The 22,420-nt window shown below is 36.3% G+C and overlaps 1 protein-coding gene across 10 annotated transcripts in view; it reads right to left on the bottom strand.

The window, feature by feature from the left end:
- The window catches only part of LOC135211019 (ATP-binding cassette sub-family C member 5-like), an 818,851-nt gene that overhangs the window by 669,538 nt on the left and 126,893 nt on the right, over positions 1-22,420 (bottom strand). For all 10 annotated transcript variants that reach the window (XM_064244042.1, XM_064244046.1, XM_064244047.1 and 7 more), the window contains one exon: positions 9,113-9,203. In XM_064244042.1, coding sequence (XP_064100112.1) covers positions 9,113-9,203 — 91 coding nt within the window. The remainder of the gene's footprint in view (positions 1-9,112; positions 9,204-22,420) is intronic.

The following is a 22,420-nucleotide window of genomic DNA, read 5'->3' as shown; positions in this document are numbered from 1 at the left end:
ACGGATTAATCCATTTTCAGTTATTTCTTATGGGAAAACTTTATTCAGTTCTCGAAATAATCGAATTTCGACGCTCCTTCTGGAACGAATTATCGTCGAGAACCGAGGCTCTACTGTACAAGGGTTTATTTAATAATAATAATAATAATAATAATTATAATAATAATAATATAATAATAATAATAATAATAATAATAATAATAATAATAATAATAATAATATAATAATAATAATAATAAATAAATAACTAAAGGAAGAGTGGAGCTATCCTGCCAGAGCAAAGTCAAGAGTAAAACTAAAAGCAGAAACGAAAAGTAAAAAATAACAGGCGTTAGGAACAACAAAAAAGTCAAGATAAAAAAAGTTGAACAGCTGAGGACTGGGTATTTAAATTATAGAGAAATCTTTGTATTCTATGTTTTGTATTCTATGTCCAACCCAGACGCATCTAATATAAGAAATCATTCTTTACAATGTAAAACAAACATCGAATACAAAGATTTCTCTATAATTGGACAGGTCAACAACCCTAAAGATCTATTTATTTTAGAGACGTTGAAAATAAAACAACTTGTTCCTGTTTTAAATACCCAGTCCTCAGCTGTTCAACTTTTTTTACCTTGACTTTTTTGTTGTTCTTAAAGCCTGTTATTGTTTACTTTTTGTTTCTGCTTTTAGTTTTACTCTTGACTTTGCTCTGGCAGGTTAACTCCACTCTTACCTTTAGTTATTTATTTTATTTATTTATTTAATTTATTTATTAATTATTATTATTATTAATTATTATTATTATTATTATAATTATTATTATTATTATTATTATTATTATTATTTTTTAAATAAACCCTTGTATATTAATGTTCAATTTTATCATTTTTTTTTTCTAATATATGTAACGTGTTTTGAGTTAACTTATTGTGTGTTTTAAATATGGTCTCCTTTTAAATTGACCTATAGATAACTAATGTTTTTAATTATATAATTTTTAAAAAATTTTTAAAAATGATATTTTCATATTAAAATAAATTTTTGAACATACTTACCTGGTAGTTATATATATATATATATATATATATATATATATATATATATATATATATATATATATATATATATATAGCTTAAGTCCCTGTGACGTCACGGCAGAATTCAAAACTCGCGGTAATCGCCGATTGGGTAGTCAGGTGTACCACCTGTGCGCCCTCTATCCAGATACCTGGAACCATTCCAACTATTCCTCAGATCTTCCATGCCCCTAGTCTCTAGAGGGGAGGAGGGTGGGAATTAAATTTATATATATAACTACCGGTAAGTATGATTCAAAAATTTATTTTAATATGAAAATATCATTTTTAAACATCTAACTTACCTGGTAGTTATATATATAGCTGATTGACACCTTTGGTGGAGGGTCAGAGACAGCCAACATCGTTGGAATTGACATAAGAGTTAATAAACAAACTTATGGGTTCGTACCTGTTTAAGGAAGCTGACTTTAATAATCTCGTGTCTCATTATGTCTGCTTTCCTTAAGAGATCCAGCGATCCACCCAGGGGGCTAAAGACCTCAAGGAGCTGTCAACCGGTGCATAACCTCTATGTGACAGGACCTCATCTAATACCTTTGTTCCGGGCGCTACCAAGGAACAAAATGACCACCTGACTGAAAATCAATGGTTGTGGAAGCCTGTGTCCAGTCTCCACAAACAACCATAAAAATTCAACAGTTCCATGGAAGGAAAAAGGTATTAGATATGGGATTGTAGGGGTAGCTCCGTCTCCCACTACTGCATCCGCTGTTACGAATGGTCCCAAAGTGCAACAGTCTTCATAAAGAGTCTGCACATGTTTCAAATAGTGTGAGGCAAACACTGACTTACTTCTGCAGAAAGTAGAGTCCATTATACTCTGTAAAGACCTGATCTGTCTGAAAGCTACAGATATTGTCACTGTTCTAACTTCATGTGCTTTGACCTTCAACAGTTTGAGATCCGCCTCACTATATTCTGAATGAGCTTCCCTCATAAGGTTCTTATGAAAAAGGAAAGCGCATTCTTTGACATTTGCAGAGAGGGCTTTCTGACAAAACACTCAAGCCCCTCTGAATTGGCACATAATTGCTTCGTTCTTTTCAGGTAATGCTTCAGGACCCTTACCTGACAAAGAACTCTCTCTAATTCCTTACCTCCGACAGGTTTGGAATCTCGAACGATTTGGGCCAGGGCAGAGAAGGGCATTCGTTCTTTGCTAGAAATTCCAGTTGTAGAGAGCAGATAGCATTACCCTGTCTGAACCGTACAGCTTTGCTGAAGGCATGGATTTCACTGACCCTTTTCGCTGTAGCTCGACCAACTAAGAAGAGAGTTTTATATGGTGAGGTCCTTAAATGATGTTTCCTGTAATGGTTTGAACCTATCACTCATGAAAAACTTTAGGACTACGTCCAGATTCTATGCTGGAGGGGACTGTAGTCTTTCTTTAGTCATGTCGAAGGGTCTATGAAGGTCTTGGAGATCTTTATATTCAGACACGTCTAAGTTCCTGTCAATGAAGACCTCTCCGAACATGTTTATGTATCGCTTAATGGTCGAGGTCGAAATGATACGACTTGTCTTACAGTCTGCAGCGAAGAATCTCTTATTGTCCTATCCCCTTGCAGCGAAGATTCTTCTTCTCGGCAATGGATAGGACAGCGACACTCCATGGTTGATGTCCATGGTATGGTTGCTGGGACAATCTATTAGGATGAAGTAATGATTGATCTGGAACAACCTACTAAGTCTACAGCGTAGATCGTAACTGACTAGGGCGCTCTGAATCTGTTTATCGACTGCGTTCGGTGGCGTAGAGTCCAAGCATCCGAGCAAGTCACATGATTTTTTGTCTTTCAAAAAGGTTATGCCGAGAGACAATACAAATTATCTATTTGTTTGTCACTGGTGCTGGACAGTGAGGTAGTGAATCCCTTAACGAGGTGATGATTCTCTAAAGTCATGTGCCCAATAGAGCCAAGTCAATTACCCTTTAGAGACCGAGGTCCTTTATGGCAAGACATTCCCCTAGTAGATGAATCCCAGCTAAGAAGCAAACAACACTGTTTCATTGAAGACGAAGGTGGAGAGTGAATGCAACCAACGTCTTTACAGTCGAATCGAGAGAAGGATTCTCAAGGTTCCATACCTCCGCTTACAAAGGACTGAAAACGCTAACAGCGATTTCATTGCTGTAAGGTGAGGGGTTGTAGTTGCAATGAAAGCGGGGCGGTTTCCAGTAATGGAAATACAGGGAAGTTCTACTTCTCATGGGCTGATCAATTGGAAATAGAGCTGGCAGTTTGGGGAGAAGGCGATGTCTTCCATATATATCTGTTAATTCGGGGTGAACAACAAACAATTGCACCCTATCGAATACGAGATTATTTTGCAGACAAACTCAGAAGTCTGAAGAGACATTCTGCATTATCGCAATGCAATACAGCGGGAGAGTAGTAAAGACTTCTGTTACTGTGCGGTAAACGTCAAGATGAAAAGTCCAGAATATACATATCCATTGAAAATTCTCGCAATATCCAAGGGGATGCCGAAGATGTCATACATGTATGCGAGAATCCCCGTTAAAAAGAGACGTAAGTCTGATATTGTTGTACAGAGAACAGGTTTGGTAGTCAATCATTGTAGGGGAGAGAGATATAATAAGACAGTGCGTCTCGGAGAACCAGCTGGTACTGGGTTGCCGAATCTGTAGTCTTGGTCTAATCAGTTCCTGCTCACTCGCTATCCTGAGTTGCCAGGTAATTCATTCCTCTAAGGAATGCGTTCAGGTAGAATAATCGAGCGTTAAAAGAAAAAGGAATCTATTATGCTCGAGCAATTATATTTAAACAAAACGGATTTCAGTAAATACAAAAAACTGAGGTGGTTTTGTTGTGACCATACCATAGTATTTTAAAATCGAAACTGGTAACTCCTGGGAAGATAGACAGTCCCGAGTTGCAGTTCTATTAAGACCCAAGTCGTCTCGGTCCCATACCGTAGAATTAACTACGGTATGCGACTGCCCCCTGGACAATGCAACTGCTTAACAGAATTATGTCTCAAGGGTAATATCCGTTGTATATCTGTAGGCTTCTGTACAAACAACCTCCATCCTAATTCTTTTCCCATCGAGAAATGAAAATACGGATTGGAAATCTACACCTTTCCTTCTCTAGTCAAGAGAGTAAAGGAGAAGTCTTCCCCTAAGGAAAGCTTCAATAGTAAACATTGAAAAAACCCCGAAGACAAAAGTTCAATCTAAACTGGATGTTCGGGTTCGTTCTTGTGTATTCCAGGGTTGGTAATCTACTGAGAGATATTCTTACTCCAGTAGTAGATATTCTTGCAAATGCTAGAAATCCCAGGAATTCAAGCCTTCTGCGAGGTTACCGATTATCGTAAAAACAATTATCGAGAATTCTCGATATTAAGTCCTGCGTGGCCTTCTGGGTTAAGGCAGAGGAGACATCATTCACTAACTCTTGTGCTGAAAGAGGCGCATAAAACAGGCCCGATGAATGAGTATGGCCTCATAAGTAAGGAAAAAATAATCCATGACATTTGGCATCCTGCTGTTCAAATACTTGAACGTCCGGCATCTTGGCGTCCAGCCTCTTGACGCCTGGCGTCCTGGAGTCCAGTTTGACTTTTGGAGCTCTGTCGTCGAGAATCTGACGATCGGCTTCCTGACTTTTAGTTTCTTGACGCCTAGCGTCTTGGCGTCCAGAATCTTGACGCCTGGCATCCTGGAGTCCATACGTCCTGTTCCTCAGAATATTGTCGTCTGTAGTCTAGGTGTAAAAACCTTGACGCTCTAAGTTCCCAAAAGTTAAAACTCGAAAGCTCTGAACACTTCTCTGACGAGTTGATCTAATTCTGAAGTCGACTAAAGCACTTTGGTTCTGTTCATAGCTGTTCGACGAAAAGAATCCGCCATACTCGAGAAGTCCCCTTGGGTCGAAGAAAGAATTCCAAGGCCAAGAGCTTTTCTCGTCTCATGCTATACAGTCGAGCTGGATGCTAACTTTCCTGGGGGAAAACGAGAAAATGTCTTAATTTGCTCTTTCTTCGTTTGCCTCCAGTTATCCATCACCTTTAGAGTTCTCTTGGAAGAGGGAGACAAAACCCCTCTTTGTAAAGTTTGTCATATTAGAACGATTTTCCCAAGCGTAAACACTGAAGGAGGGGAACGAGGAGTAGCTGGAATAAAGCTCTCTAGAAAATCTCAGTATACATACCTTTATATGTCTTTTCAAATCTGATGAAGCATGTTGTTCCTTTGAATGCTCTTCATCTGAAACAGGCTCTAAGGTACTCACAGGAGAAAGGACGTTATCAAGTCTCCTTTCTCCTGAATGTAATCAAAATGTTATTTTCATGATAAAATAAATTTTTGAACATACTCACCTGGTAATTATATATATAGCTGACGTCAGGGACGTAAGCTATATACACAACCACCAGACAAGTTAGATGTTTGAAATATAAGTAGCGACGTCTTGCTGACGTCTGGCGTCACAATGTATATGATCCTGACAGTCAAGCTATTGACGCTTTGCTCTATGATCTTCTTGACGTTTGTATATGATCCTGACACCCATGGATCTTTGGTGTCCAGCGTCATGATGTTATGATCCTGACGATCATTTATGATCCAGATGTTCAAGATCTAGAAGGTCGGATCCATGATCCCCTTGGCGGTTGTATATGATCCTCACACCCATGGATACTTGGTGTACAGCGTCATGATGTTTATGATCCTGACGCTCAAGTGCCCGGGATCATGCTGTTTATGATCCTGACGTTCAAGATCTACTCGGACGAAGCCATGATCCCCTTGACGTTGGGATCTTTAGTGTCAGGGATCGTGCTGTATATGATCCTTCATCATGTTTATGATCTTGACGCTTAGGATCTTGACGCTCGGCACTTTGGTGTTCGGCGTCATTATGTTTATGATCTTGACGCTGTAACTCTTGACTCTCGGCGTCATAATTCTCTTGACGCTCGGCGCCATGATCCTCTTGACTCTCGGAGTCTCTTGACACTCCAACTCTTGACTCTCGGCATCATGTCGGAGACCGACGTCATAATGTATATGACTTTGACGTTCAAGCACTTGACGTTTGACGGCATTATCATCTTGACGTTCGGTTCTTTGACGTCCGTCGTCACTATGCTTATGTACTTGACGCTGGTTGTCATGTCGAGCCATCTGGCAGATCTTCATGTATGAAGATAGTTTTTTCTCCATATGCTGAATATACACAGATACGGAGTATCTATCTACATCAAACAATGAATCATCCGTAGACGAAGACCAAAGCGAAGAAGGAAGAGGAGAATGTACAGAAGGCATAAAAGCGTCTGACATCTGTCTGTCCTTTACCGAAACAGCTGGCCGCCTGTGCGACATCTTACTGCTTTCGACAAAAGGACCAACCGTGTCCGACGTCTCTCCGTCTGCCACCGAAGCAGATGGCCGCCTGTGCAATATCTTACTGCTTTTGGTGGGGGAACTGACATTCTCCAACCTCCTTTTGTCTTCGTAAACGGACTAAAATCTCTTCGGACTGCTGCAATGCTACATCCTGGCAGTTCTTGACACTTTGCGTCACTCATGATCTCCTTCTTATGAAGGATCTAGATTTCGAAGCTTAAAGTCAGCCCCGTCTGGGTACTGCATCGTCAGACGACGAAGAAAATTCTTTAACTTCGCCTATCCAATGGCGAGTATGAGTGTCCTGGGGACGGCTGCTCGGGAACTAAAATCTCTCGTCTCCCTTTGTCGGTCGACTTTCCTTCTCACAGGGTTTGGTGAGCTTGGAAGGGGTCTAGGACCAGGAGTACGATAGATCTGAGCCGTAAATTGAAAAAACATAATAATTTTTACCTCGCCTTTCCTATGGCGAGGGTGAACGTCCTGGGGATCGTCAACAAGTACGCTCGAGGGGACGGCCACTCGGTAGCTAAAGCCTCTCGCCTCCCTTCGTCGGTTCCGACCATTCCTTCTCAACAGGGTTGGTGAGCTTGGAAGTGGTCTAGGACTAGGAGCACGACAGGTCCGAGCGGTCGCACCCTCCACTGCACTTGCACTGATTTTAACAATGTAACTTGTGATTCTAAAATCTCTCACATTCGACCACGATTTCTCCGTTTCCACAGCGGATTATACCTTTACCAAAGGCTTGAATGGTCGCTATCATGTCCTATAAAGTTGGACCAACACTTATATCAGTAGGGGGAATAGAAACTATTACTATGAAAGCAGGGTCAATAGGATCACTAGTAAGGGAAAGAGAATCGTTAATTCCCTGACTATCTCTAGAAGAGCGAGACATAATACTCTTCGCTCTCCTGATGTTATTATTTTCAAGATTTCGCACATAGCAATATCATCTATCCAGTCATTTTCTCCTTGTATCATGCAAATGATCACTCTTGATTCTCAATTTATATAATAACGAGAATCTATCGAGGTTTAACAAACCAAGAATTACATCCTCTCACTCACATCCTTACACTCGAAGCAGAGTCAGCCATGTTTGGAAAATGCGAAAGAGAGATCAAGAATAAGCAAGAGTCACAATAATGTAAACATTCTCTTATCATCATCATTCATTATGATTCATTATCATTATCAAGATGATCTACATACACCCAACAACAAGCGAAAGCCAAAGCCAAAGCCAAAGTGTACTTCACCAAATCAATTGCAAAAAAACACGGGCAAAAGCGAGTAAAATTCCACGATGTTAGCCGAAACAGCGGCAGGGAAGATCTGAGGAATAGTTGGAATGGTTCCAGGTATCTGGATAGAGGGCGCACAGGTGGTACACCTGACTACCCAATCAGCGATTGCCGCGAGTTTGAATTCTGCCGTGACGTCACAGGGACTTAAGCTATATATATATATATATATATATAATAACTACCAGGTAAGTTAATGTTTAAAAATTATTTTATTTACATCCATTGTAGAATTCCTTGAGGATGCAATAATGTATTGTGAAACATCGGAATAAATGCCATAATGTCAAAGTCCTGTTTGTTCCTGCATGCCTGCATCTGCTTAGTGTGACTCTGCCAAGTGGCCTTCTGCTGATTTTGATTGTATAGTCATCCTCAGCAATTTTTATCACTCCTTCTCTTTTGCTGATAATATTTCCATTTTCATCCTTTAATTCTTTTCATCAATTTGATGCTTCTTCCCTTCTTTAGTGTTTCCTCAATTTTGGTCTGATTGTGTTTACGAATGTCTTAGGTTTTTGGTTTGTTATTTCTATTGGATAGTTCTGCTAGTTCTATTTCATCTCTCTTGGATTTTACCCCCATTTCCATCATTTCTTGATTAAGTTTTTGGTGCCTCTAGCTCCAGTTCTTTCATATTCCTCCTTTCTTCTAAACTCCTGCTATTTAAGTGTGCAAGTGTTCATCTTCATCAAGTGCATACTTACAACACATGGCATTTGGTTCATTGTTCAAATTATTTTGCTCTTTTACCTACTTTTTTTTCTCTCAATTAGCTAAGAACCCATGCCAGAATATTTACCTTTTAGCTCAAGAATTAACACAAAGTAAAAATGTTATTTCAACAAACTTTCTTGATAACATGAAGCTCCATTCTCTAGTGGAAAAATATCTAGAAAATGCTAGGGAACCTCCAACTGAAATAAAACCCATAAGTAACAAAAACCCCACTCTTTTGCTATCCTAGTTTTATCTTGCCACAGAATCATTAATACTTATTAGTAGAGAGGTAGCTCAACCTATAAAAAAGGCTAGAACCCATGCCAACTACATGTCTTCAGAGAATCTCAATGTAATGATCTTTGTTATGCAAGGTGGCCAGTAATTATCATACAACTCTACTGTGACACCAAGATGCATGCAAATAAGAACAGTAAAACTTGGTGGAGCACTTTTTATAAACAAAAACATTCAAGCAATAATTTAATTCAGATTATAAAACTATATCATTGTAAGCATACATCAAGGACAACCAGATTAAAACATAAAAAATTCTCCCTAATACAAGATTTTGATAAAATTTAAAGATATTAAAAAATCACACTTACTTCTCCAATGCTTTTACTGCCAAGAGTTGACATTCTCATGAGTTTCTTATACATCAAACCTAAGCAAGCTGCTCGTAGCCGAATGCCAGTTCTGTAAAAAAAAAAATTTCATATGCTATTCAATTCCATTAAACTAAAGAACACCTAAATATTTCTACAAAATAATTTCCATCATTTAGAGCACTGGAAATTACCATCCATAATACATGCAGTTACCAGTTTACTGCAGGGTTTCCGTTCCTCACAGCGAGCCTAAGCTGAAAATCACTATAACCCGACGCATCATAATAATAATGGGGATAAATAGAACTTACAGCACCGTTAACCCTCTTACGCCGACTGGACGTATTTTACGTCGACATTTTTTGTCTCTCGTGTGCCGGCTGGACGTATTTTACGTCGACATTTTTTGTCTCTCGTGTGCCGACTGGATGTATTTTACGTCGACTTAGAAAGGTTTTTTTTAAATTCGCAGAAAAATACTTATAGGCCTACCAGCCTAAAACTTTTGAAACACGCGCCTTGGGGGATGCTGGGAGTTCACGGACCAAGGTGTTGTTTTGTTTACAATCGTTACGTAGGCGCGCAAGCGCGAATTTCTTTCTTGCCGCACTAAAAAGTATCTGTGACACATCTCAGAAATTATTTTGTCACTTTGACATAATTTTTGTACCATTGTAAATTAGCCGTTACATGAAGTATTATATATGAAATTGTGCGCATTTTTATGTAAAATACAACAATAAAATACTCATGATTGTAGCTTTTATCAGTTTTGAGATATTTTCATATAAATAACGATAATTGCCAAAATTTCAACCTTCGGTCAACTTTGACTCTACCGAAATGGTCGAAAAACGCAATTGTAAGCTAAAACTCTTATATTTTAGTAATATTCAATCATTTACCTTCATTTTGCAACAAATTGGAAGTCTCTTGCACAATATTTTGATTTATGGTGAATTTATGAAAAAACTTTTTCCTTACGTCTGCGCGGTAACTCTTCCGAAAAAAATCATACATGCGATTGTGGTAATGTTTGCACCATTTTAAAATTAGCCGTTATATAAAGTTTTATATATGGAAATGTGCGCAATTTCATGCACAATACAACTAAAAACAACTCATGGTTGTAGCTTTTATCAGTTTTGAGATATTTTCATATAAATAACGATAATTGCCAAAATTTCAACCTTCGGTCAAATTTGACTCCACCGAAATGGTCGAAAAATGCAATTGTAAGCTAAAACGCTTATATTCTAGTAATATTCAAGCATTTACCTTCATTTTGCAACAAATTGGAAGTCTCTAGCACAATATTTCGATTTATGGTGAATTTATGAAAAAAATAACATTTTCTTTACGTCCGCGCGGTAACTCTTCCGAAAAAATCATACGTGCGATTGTGGTAATGTTTGCACCATTTTAAATTAGCTGTTACATAAAGTTTTATATATAAAAATGTGCGCAATTTCATGCAGAATACAAAAAAAATAATTGAAGGTTGTAGCTTTTCTAATTTTTGAAATATTTGCATATAAATCACGATAAATAGAAAAAAATACCACGTTCGGTCAACTTTGACTCTACCAAAATGGTTGAAAAACGCAATTGTAAGCTAAAACTCTTACAGTCTAGTAATATTCAGTCATTTAAATTCATCTTGAAATAAATTCGAAGTCTCTAGCACAATATTTAGATTTATGGTGAATTTAAAAAAATCTTTCCTTCCCTCCGCGAGCGGATTCTCCGCCACAAATCTCCGAAATGCGTACAGCCCATTCTCGGAATATTTGCTCCGTTTCATATTAGGCATTTCATAGAGTTTTATATATGAAAATGTGCGCAATTTTATTTAAAATAAAACAAAAATATTTGAAGGTTGTAGCTTTTCTTATTTCCGAAATAATTGCATATAAAAAATATATATATATAAAAAATTCGACATTCAGTCAACTTTAACTTGTCAGATATGGTCGAAAACTGCAATTGTTAGCTAATACTCTTACAGTATAGTAATATTCAATCATTTGTCTTAATTTTGAAAGAAATTGGAAGTCTCTAGGACAATATTTAGATTTATGGTGAATTTTTGAAAAAAATATTTGTTTACGTCCGCGCGTTACAAATTCATGCATTATTTTGTAATAATATTTTCTGTGTTGCTTTTATCGTTTTACAATGTGTTATATACCAAAATGATTGCAATTTAGTGTATATTATAACGAAAAAAAGTAACTTGTTACCTTTAACCATTTTGCGCACAGCGCGATTTGAATACAATTATATATGAAATTTCGTTTTTGCGCAATCATATATTGCATTATTTATATATGATAATGATAATTTTTTTTCATTTCTGATGGTTGCAAACTAAACTTCAGGCAATGACAAAAAAAGGAGCCAAAAATAAACTCTTAATCTTGAAAACTAAGCGCGCTGTGATTTTTAAAAAGAAATATTTTTTCCGCTTCCACGCTCACTCCGAAACCCCTCCGGCATACGGGAGACAATTTTTTATTTACCCACTTATCGGGCTGAAAAATCAGGGTTAACGATGCCGTGAGGCAAACATCATAAGTCCGGAACGACATAACCTAAATTTGGCCTAACCAGGGGACTGCATGTATGGCTGACAAATTCCAAGTGGTTTCTGAGAAGAGTAATAACACCAGTGACTCACAGAAACTAAAAATTCTTGCCTATTTATGGCATTTTTCTATGAGAAATATCCAGAAATTCCTGGTTTTTTGTTATCAATTTCATCATAACATGCACTTTTTGTGATAAAACTATTAAAAAAACCAAGTACAGGCAGCCCGCGGTTAACGGCGCAATTGCTCAGCGGCTAATCGGTTTTACGGCTGTCATAAAAAATATTCATTAAAACAATAAGGCATTTTAAGGTATTTTTACGGCACAATTTTCAGTTAACAGCGCCACTAGCGCCGTTGTCTAACGAGTTCATACATTTCTAGAGATGCCGTTCAGATCATAAAAGTTATGCAAACTATATTAACACTCTTACGCCGACTGGACTTATTTTACGTCAACATTTTTTGTCTCCCGTCTCCCGTGTGCCGACTGGACGTATTTTACGTTGACTTACAAAAGTTTTTTTTTAAATTCGCGGAAAAATACTTATAGGCCTACCAGCCTAAAACTGGGAGTTCACGGATCAAGGTGTTGTTTTGTTTACAATCGTTACGCAGGCGCGCAAGCGCGAATTTCTTTCTTGCCGCACTAAAAAGTATCTGTGACACATCTCGGAAATTATTTTGTCACTTTGACAAAATTTTTGTACCATTGTAAATTAGCCGTTACATGAAGTATTACATATGAAATACAATAAAATACTCATGATTGTAGCTTTTATCAGTTTTGAGATATTTTCATATAAATAACGATAATTGCCAAAATTTCAACCTTCGGTCAACTTTGATTCTACCGAAATGGTCGAAAAACGCAATTGTAAGCTAAAACTCTTATATTCTAGTAATATTCAATCATTTACCTTCATTTTGCAACTAATTGGAAGTCTCTAGCACAATATTTCGATTTATGGTGAATTTATGAAAAAACTTTTTCCTTACGTCCGCACGGTAACTCTTCCGAAAAAAATCATACATGCGATTGTGGTAATGTTTGCACCATTTTAAAATTAGCTGTTATATAAAGTTTTAGATATGGAAATGTGCGCAATTTCATGCACAATACAACTAAAATCAACCCATGGTTGTAGCTTTTATCAGTTTTGAGATATTTTCATATAAATAACGATATTTGCCAAAATTTCAACCTTCGGTCAACTTTGACTCCACCGAAATGGTCGAAAAATGCAATTGTAAGCTAAAACGCTTATATTCTAGTAATATTCAAGCATTTACCTTCATTTTGCAACAAATTGGAAGTCTCTAGCACAATATTTTGATTTATGGTGAATTTATGAAAAAAATAACATTTTCTTTACGTCCGCGCGGTAACTCTTCCGAAAAAATCATACGTGCGATTGTGGTAATGTTTGCACCATTTTAAATTAGCCGTTACATAAAGTTTTATATATAAAAATGTGCGCAATTTCATGTAGAATACAACAAAAAATAATTGAAGGTTGTAGCTTTTCTAATTTTTGAAATATTTGCATATAAATCACGATAAAATAGAAAAAAAAAACCACGTTCGGTCAAATTTGACTCTACCGAAATGGTCGAATAACGCAATTGTAAGCTAAAACTCTTACAGTCTAGTAATATTCAGTCATTTATCTTCATCTTGAAACAAATTCGAAGTCTCTAGCACAATATTTAGATTTATGGTGAATTTAAAAAAAAATCTTTCCTTCCCTCCGCGCGCGGATTCTCCGCCACAAATCTCCGAAATGCGTACAGCCCATTCTCAGAATATTTGCTCCGTTTCATATTAGGCATTTCATAGAGTTTTATATATGAAAATGTGCGCAATTTCATGTAGAATAAAAAAAAAATATTTGAAGGTTGTAGCTTTTCTTATTTCCAAAATAATTGCATATAAAATATATATATATAAAAAAATTCGAAATTCGGTCAACTTTAACTCGTCAGATATGGTCGAAAACTGCAATTGTAAGCTAATACTCTTACAGTATAGTAATATTCAATCATTTGTCTTCATTTTGAAAGAAATTGGAAGTCTCTAGGACAATATTTAGATTTATGGTGAATTTTTGAAAAAAATATTTGTTTACGTCCGCGCGTTACGAATTCATGCATTATTTTATGATAATATTTTCTCTGTGTTGCTTTTATCATTTTACAATGTGTTAAATACCAAAATGATTGCAATTTAGTGTACATTACAACGAAAAAAAAAGTAACTTGTTACCTTTAACCGTTATTCGAAACAGCGCGGAGTTGGATCAATTATATATGAAATTTCTTTTTGCGCTATCGTATATCGCATTATTTATATATGATAATGATAATTTTTTTCATTTCTGATGGTTGCATACTAAACTTCAGGCAATGAAAAAAAAAGGAGCCAAAAATGAACTCTTAATCTTGAAAACTAAGCGCGCTGTGATTTTTAAAAAAAAATATTTTTTCCGCTTCCGCGCTCACTCTGAAACACCTCCGGCACACTGGAGACAATTTTTTTTTTACCGCTTCGGCGTAAGAGGGTTAACAAATTTTATGGAGAGTTATTACATAGGTATTAGGGTAAAATATATGCCTCTGACGCTGTTATATGCTGAAAATATTGAGTTACATAAGTGCAAATTTAGCTATGGATGTGTTGATTTATAAATGTTCGTGCTTTTATGTTTAGAATGTGTATGAAAATGTATTACATATAGGGTATTTTTATTTCTGCACAGAAATATGATAAGATGGCAGCTTTGAAACTGCCCTTCATGTTATCAAATGCAATGTTTTTTCATGTTCTTTCTTGTGAGCCGCCGCCTGCCGCTCTTCCGAAAATATAGTTAAAAAAAAGTGCAAATTAGCGATCGATGTGTCGATTTTATAAATGTTCATGCTTTTATGTTTAAAATGTGTATGAAAATGTATTACGTATAGCGTATTTTTATTTCGGTGCAGAAATATGATCAAAAGGCAGCTTTTGAAACTGCCCTTCACGTTATCAAATACAATGTTTTTTCATGTTCTTTCTTGAAAGCCGTCGTCTGCCACTCTTCCGAAAATATAGAGTTGAAAAGAGTGCAAATTAGCGATCGATGTGTCGATTTTTTAAATGTTCATGCTTTTATGTTTAAAATGTATATGAAAATATATTACGTATAGGGTATTTTTATTTTTGTACATAAATATGATACAAATTAAGGCAGCCTTTGTAACTATGCTCCACGTTGTCAGGGGATTTTTTTCATGTTCGTTCTTGTCCGCCACTGTTCCAATAAATGCATGGTGTTATTTTATTAATTATGCATCTTTTCTTTTCCATAAATAATCTAAAAAGTTACACATTACTTCACTGTATCCAATAATATTGTATGTACAGGCAGTCCCCGGGTTATGCCGGGTTCGGCTTACGACGTTCCAAGGTTAAGGCGCTTTTCAATTATATTCATCAGAAATTATTTCCAGGGTTAAGACGCATGTTCTAGGGTTACGACGCCTAAAACGCTCATCTGGCAGAAGAAATATGACACCAAAAATGCTAAATAATCAATATTTTAAGGGTTTTTTATGAAAAATGCAATAAGAATGCAGTTTACATAGTTTTCAATGCACCCAAAGCATTAAAAGTAAGGTTTTCTTAGGATTTTTGACAATGTTCCGGCTTGCGACGATTTTCAGGTTACAACGCATCTCAACAACGGAACCCCCGTCGTAACCCAGTATTCGGCCACAAGGTTATTTTTCCTTATACAACATGTTTTTAGGTGGAAATATGAATTGAATGTGTCTCGTGAATGTGAACTACTTTCTTTTTCGTTAACAGATTACATTGGCGGCATGTTTATTGCGTAAACAAATTATGTGATTCCGTTCGCAATTTTCCTTTATATCATCGTAATACAAACTTTACATTATTTATCTTATATTGGTGTGAAACCAACAGTAAAATGTGTTCTTTCAAGCACAGTAGTTTTGATTAAAATGTTTTAACTCAATTTTATCTACGGTTGTGTTTGATGGCATACGTTTACTGAAGTTTTATCCTTGTTGCCGATGTACGATAATAGTCATTAGCAGCTTGAACAGTTTTCTCAGTTTCAGTTATAACCATATTTCCCGATTGATCTTTGATCTATATTGAGCTTTGATCTATAGCAAATAAAGTTATTACATTAAGATATCTCAGTTCTATTCTATACATAATGCCATTTATAACAACTACGGTAATAGTGTGCTGTAGTACAATGATTGAAATACAAGCCAAACAAACGGATGTTATCCAATTCAGTTGTACTTAAAAAAAAAAAATAATAAATAAATTAAAAAAAAAAGTTGTTTCTCATTCAGTCGTTCATGGCTGTACACGTTCACGCAACGAGTAGAACGTTAAAACCATTATTTCATCATTCTCTTTTGCTGTTTTTGAAATTATGTAACTACAAGATGGGATAAAGTTAGGCTATTTGGTCTCATAAAATCGGACTATGGTTAGACAAATTATCATAACTTGAACACTACAGCTACCTGTACACTGCATAAAGCTTATTATATATCTTTACTTACTCTAGGCACCCAAAGGATTAAAGCTAGGCCTTTTTCACTTTACAGTATTTATAATGCTATAATGTGCTGTACAGTAAATTCTATAGATCTAAACTGCATAATTATAATTTTACTTATTGCACCATTGTGGGATTACGGCGCCTTTGACTGGTCTAGAGTTTCGATAGAAGGTGTGCAGCAGCCGTAGGCTTTAAAATCGCTTAACGTTGAAAATCACTTAGCGTCGGAGGCCAGAAACGGAACCCCTGCCGCTAACCGAGGGCCGCCTGTACAAAAATTTTAAGTGGGTTTTTCATGAGTTTTAACTGACAAAATAGGCTGTTTTCAGTATTTTATAGGGGTTCCAACTATTTGCAGATTCTCAGTATTTTATGGGGGTTCCCACTATTCGTGGGGTTGGTCTAGTAAACATCCCTCATGAATGGGGGGGGGGGGGGACCACTACTAAAAAACTGGTATAAAAATTTTTAGTGGGTTTTCCCAGAACTATTTTAACTAACAAAATAGGTAGTTTTAAGCGTTGTTACTATAGGGGTTTCAACTATTCAAGGATTCTAGTTATTCATGGGGTGGGGGGTGGGGACCAACGCATACCAATGCAACCTGATTGGTTTAAAAGGTTCCAACATCACTACCGTATATTTCCGCTTATGAGACGACCTTTAGATAAGACGAGGTCAAATATCATGGCAAATTTTCATTAACTTATCTCATATCTGAAGTATAGGACGACTTCTAAATTACTAAAATAAAACGTTTTTTGAAGAAAATTGATTATTTGTAAAAATTAAACAGTACAACTAAATTTATAATAACGTTGACTTAAATAAAGGTTGTTTTGCTTGTTGTTTCCAATTACAGTATGTTACTATTATCATACTATTACTGTATTATAGATAGACACCATCATGTAAATCATTTGCATTTGATATTGTTTACAATCTCAAAATCTTAGCCGATCTGAGTATTACAGGTACGTATTTTCATTACCATTATTTGTTAGAAGAGATATAATTTGGAGATATCTTTTACCGTAAATTAACAAAGTTTGGTTGAATACATGCACATTTTACTTCATGGTATAAGTAATTTCTCCAGTTCCGAACATCACTTAACCACCTGGCCGTTAGTAGTTTTATTCAGACTCCGCTATAACCTGAAGCTTTAATTTACTAGTATATACTTTCTTGAGATTTCTCAAAAATGCTTGGTAGTTACGGTAAATGACGTTAGCAATCAGCTGTTTTTCAATTCGGTTGTTTATGTCATACATTTACAATAATCGTTTCATCCAGAATTTTTTACTGGAGGAGTATCATTAGTATTACAGTCGATGAAATAGAGAGAGAGAGAGAGAGAGAGAGAGAGAGAGAGAGAGAGAGAGAGAGAGAGAGAGAGCACTGCCTCGGTTAGGTTGTTACACTGATAGATATCCACTTGCAAGTCAAATAATAGGTGTATTGAGAGTAATGACAATTTTAATAAAATTGTTTTACTGTAATCATATTGCATGTATTATTGCATTACAATATATGAACAGAGCGATGATGTGTCATTTGCAATCTAGTCTTGTTTACAGTCTTAAAATAATCAGCAGATCGTATTTTACCGATATCATCACTGTCTTTAGTTGCCGAATGAAACTTAAATCAGAGATATATTCCTTTTGTAAATTATCAAAGGTGAGTTTAACATAGCAGATTCTATAGATTCTATATCATGTTTTCCATACAGACGTTGCCTAAAAGGGTAACCATTGTTTTGTTTCACTGCCACTCACTAACAACCGCTAATGAAAATACAATACTAATGGACAATTATTTTACTACACAATTTTCGTTCATAAGAGTGCCTTACATGATATTCACTGCATTTGTGTTATAAAAGCATGGGGAACATGAAGATTGAAAGTGTCATAAAATAATTTTAAAAATGCCATGGGTAGTATCTAAGATGATGTGTATGATATCAACAACAAAGCCAAAGTCTGCCAGAACCAGACTAGAATCCCTATGATGGTGGCAAATGTGATCAATCTTGTGAAGTGTATGAGGAACTTTTAATGAAAAATTAATTGTTATTCTAAATGTTATTATTACTGTAATTTCGCTACCACTGAAGTTTCTAAAAGGTTACTGAAGGATCAAGGTTGCTGTTAGAGCAACCGTAACTCGATGTTTACAGCTGAGATCGCACAGATAAGTGTGTTTCATTGATTTAGAATTATTCCTCCAATAGGCTATTTGTTATGAATATATTCCAATAATATACAGTAGTGCCACAGGTTACGAAATTAATCCGTTCTGAAGCGGCCTTCGTAACCTGATTTTTTCGTATCTAGAACTACGTTTTGCATGTAAATTGCCTAATTTGTTCCAAGCCCTACAAAAACACCACAGTAAATTTTATAATAAAAGCTAAATTGACCAACAAACAATGAAATACAACAATTTGGACCATTCAATACTTAACCTAACCGTTACTGTACCTGTAAATAAAGTGTATTAGTGCACAGGGTACAAGAAATAGTGTGTGTACATGTACGTACGTACGTAGTAAAATGTGAGGTGATGCCCGAAAGTGGCGACAGAGGGGGAGGACAAACAGCAGAAAACATGAACACTTAAACTTTATGAAACACATTAAAAATGGTAGAAAACATTAACACTAAACTTTACGAAACACATTAACAAATGGCAGAAACCATTAACACTTCTTGATTATCTCTATCTTTGTCTCCATAGAAAACATCCTCTTCTTTCCGTGAACTTCAACAACATTCTTGGGACCCATGGCTAATAAAGTAAGTCAATAAGTTCGCACACAACACGATAAAGTAACTTCCAGTACAATGAAAGCGAAATAACTAACACAAATTTACGTTAACAAACGAAATATATGTGAACAAACGAATTCCAGAGATGTTTACGGTAATGCTGTTGCAAAAAATGGCTAAGGAACACCTTTACATAGAGGCATGATGGGACAGATGCTGACCAATAGGAGAGCAGGATCTTACGGCAGTGACTAGCATCGGGAACCAATGGGAAAGCGGGAGGATGGTGGTGAGTCTACTGAGTTGGCAGGGCGCCAGTTTTAAAATTGTTCTCGGCGGCCCGGCCGAATCTCAGACTTTACCCTTTTGCAACCTGAATTTTTCGTACGTAGGGACTTTTGTATGTAGAGATCTCACTGTATAAGGTATGAATGGTTTTATTACCTTTACTATCAGTTTATTTCATAATGTGAATCTTCAGGTGAGGCTATACCACTGAGGCCAAGGCTAGCCTACCGAGACATATCTTAGAATTCAAGCTTTGATTTTAAGAATTGTAGCATAAGACGACCACCAATATTTAGGGATGAATTTTAGGATTTAAAGGTCATCTTATACATGGAATTATACGGTAAATAATATTCACTAATAAGATGCTTCCCCTAACAGGAAATGACTGAATAGAAAAATGATCATGACAAAAGCATCTGCCATGTTCATCCTTTAGCTACTGAATATGGGCTCAATGTAGAAAGCATACACAGTCTTGGTTTCATCAAATACCTAAACTGACAACTCAACAACAATGCACCAGCCAACCAATACAAATAGTATTACTAATCTTTAGTTTTTAAGTACTCTCGCACTTCTTGGATATAAAAGCCTTCTGTTCCAAGACCCCTTCCACCCTATCTAGTAGGAAATTTCTGGAATCCCTTCCTTCTTTTCAAGACTACATATTTAATTATATGCCTTTTGTTTCATTCAACCAATCTTAATCATATGCCTTTCATTTCATCACAACCAAGCAACCATATACATACACATTTTGGAGGTCTTCAACATCCCTATACAAAAGAATGGTAGACTCATGGCACAAAAACACAAACTGTTGAGTTAGATTTCCATCAATCACCTTCCTCACTTTTCATATGTGGGACACAGCACAACTTGTTTCAGCTCTGTCCCATTGTTATCAGTTCAAGATTACCAAGTTTAGTGTTATTATATTTTTAATCATCACAACAATTTTTTTCTTAATTTATCCTCTTTTCTAGCCCAATTTCAATTTTCTCATACAGACACCACCCTACATACTTACAAATAATTTATGTACACTGTTCTACATACAGTATTTGTGTACATATATACACAATAGACATGCAAAACAAAATTTGAATTTACGAATGTTTGTAAGTAGGGTGGTGTCTGTATCAAAAATGGTTATTTCTGCTTTGCTAGTAATTATGTCACAACAAGAATTACATCACTTGGCAGTCATTGGTATTTTGGTGCATTTGAAGTATTTTCTTAATACTTTACTCTAGTATAGTTGTGGTATTTTTTCTTAGTTGAAGTGTTTACTGTTAACTTGAGTATTTATCAAATTGGTATTGAAGTAAATTAACACTTTCTGATTTTTTTATTTTTCTCATGTTTTGGTATGTTTTGTCCATATCTGTGCATGGCAATTGAGTGCATTCAGTATCTTTGTTAGTTTTTGGTCACTGCTTTGTATTTGTTTTTCTGAGGACACCTTTATTATTTTTGCATTTCATCTCTCATTGTAAATTTTTACATTTTCTGCCTTTGTAAATATATCAGTTATGTCTGTTTGCTGTTGTAGTTTGATTAATTTTATGGCTTTTGTGATGTGTACTAATTTTTTGTCTCATCACTTACAACACATGGTTTATTCTGATAGCGCCTTTTGTGCTGTGTATGAAGGTAATCTTTTCCCAATGCAGTGTATTTAGTGCACATTTTGTGTATTTGCTATATTTTTTTTGTTACTCAATAATGAAAGCTTCAATGTATTCCAGGTAAGGCCTGTCATGTTTTTATGACAATAATATACTGACAGGGTGACAGGGGCCTGTATTTAATAAGTAATGGTTGTTCCAGTCATCACATGACACATGTAGCTGGCTGCACAACGATCAAGAAGAGGACACACTATTTTAAATAACTTAGGAGTGCTGCCTAAGATTTCTCTGCCTTATTTGTTCCAAGTCTTCAGTATTCAGATCAGAAATGGAATCTTCATGTACAATTTTGGTGAAGGTGAAGGAGAGCATGCCAAGTCTCCAGGGACCCAGATGTCACTGGTCATCTTCTCTTGATTTACAATACTGCTCATTATTCATTCTAAGGGACAGTACAAGAATGGTGCACTTCTCCGGAGAGTTTGTCTTGTATCACAGAAAGTACCAGTAATCAACAGGGCAATGAATCGAGTGTACTGACACTCAGAATGACAGCTAATCATCTTCTTCCATCTGTGACTACAACAGTTGTCCTGATAGTGACCTGCACCAACAATAACAATTGTTGTTCATACATACTCCCATACCATGATGACAAACAAAGAAAATATCAGCAGAGATGCCAGTAGTCAGGACCATGACCCACAGTGTAGTGACCCGAACATTCACATTAAACCATCCTCTTTAGTTGTGACTGAAGAGGATGGTTTAATGTAATCATGATGAAAACAATGATTGAACTTAGCAACTGGGCCACTCCAGTAAGGCCAACAGTCACAAACGCCTGATTAAGGATGACACCTGATTTGTGGCTCCTGAAATAAAGTCCAATATTCTCCGACCAATCATAAATTCTGTACACTAGTAAAGAAGTACTTTTGACAGCTCCAAGATGAGGTCTCATTCTTAGAAATCCCCACCTGATGAGTGATATATTCCACCTTTAGACAGGTCTCCTGCTCTGATGTCTTCATTTAATTGAGTGATACCTATCAACTTAAGCAACAGCAAAAGCAGAAGGCATGTCAACAGCAAAAGTTTAGTCTCCCTCGGGTAACAAGGGCCTCAGATTTCTACCTGCTAAACCCATTTCTTGTTTACAGATCACTTGGTCAGGAAGCTCTACTTCAAGCTGACTCCTACGACAACCAAGATGGCAATCATTAGCACAAACAACATACCAACCTGTCCAAACAGCAGTAAACATTCAATGGAAGGAATCTAAATCCAAGAATAATTCTGTACCAGAAAAATAAACAGCAGATGAGCCAGGGTATACCCTCAAGGTGGGATATTCATACCTTTCTACCCCCAATATGCCAATACAGACAGCCCTTGGTTATCGGCGATCTAGTTTTACAGTGCT

This window comes from Macrobrachium nipponense, chromosome 4 (assembly GCF_015104395.2).
Source record: "Macrobrachium nipponense isolate FS-2020 chromosome 4, ASM1510439v2, whole genome shotgun sequence".
NCBI classification, from domain to species: domain Eukaryota; kingdom Metazoa; phylum Arthropoda; class Malacostraca; order Decapoda; family Palaemonidae; genus Macrobrachium; species Macrobrachium nipponense.
This window is presented reverse-complemented; position numbering and strand designations above follow the sequence as displayed.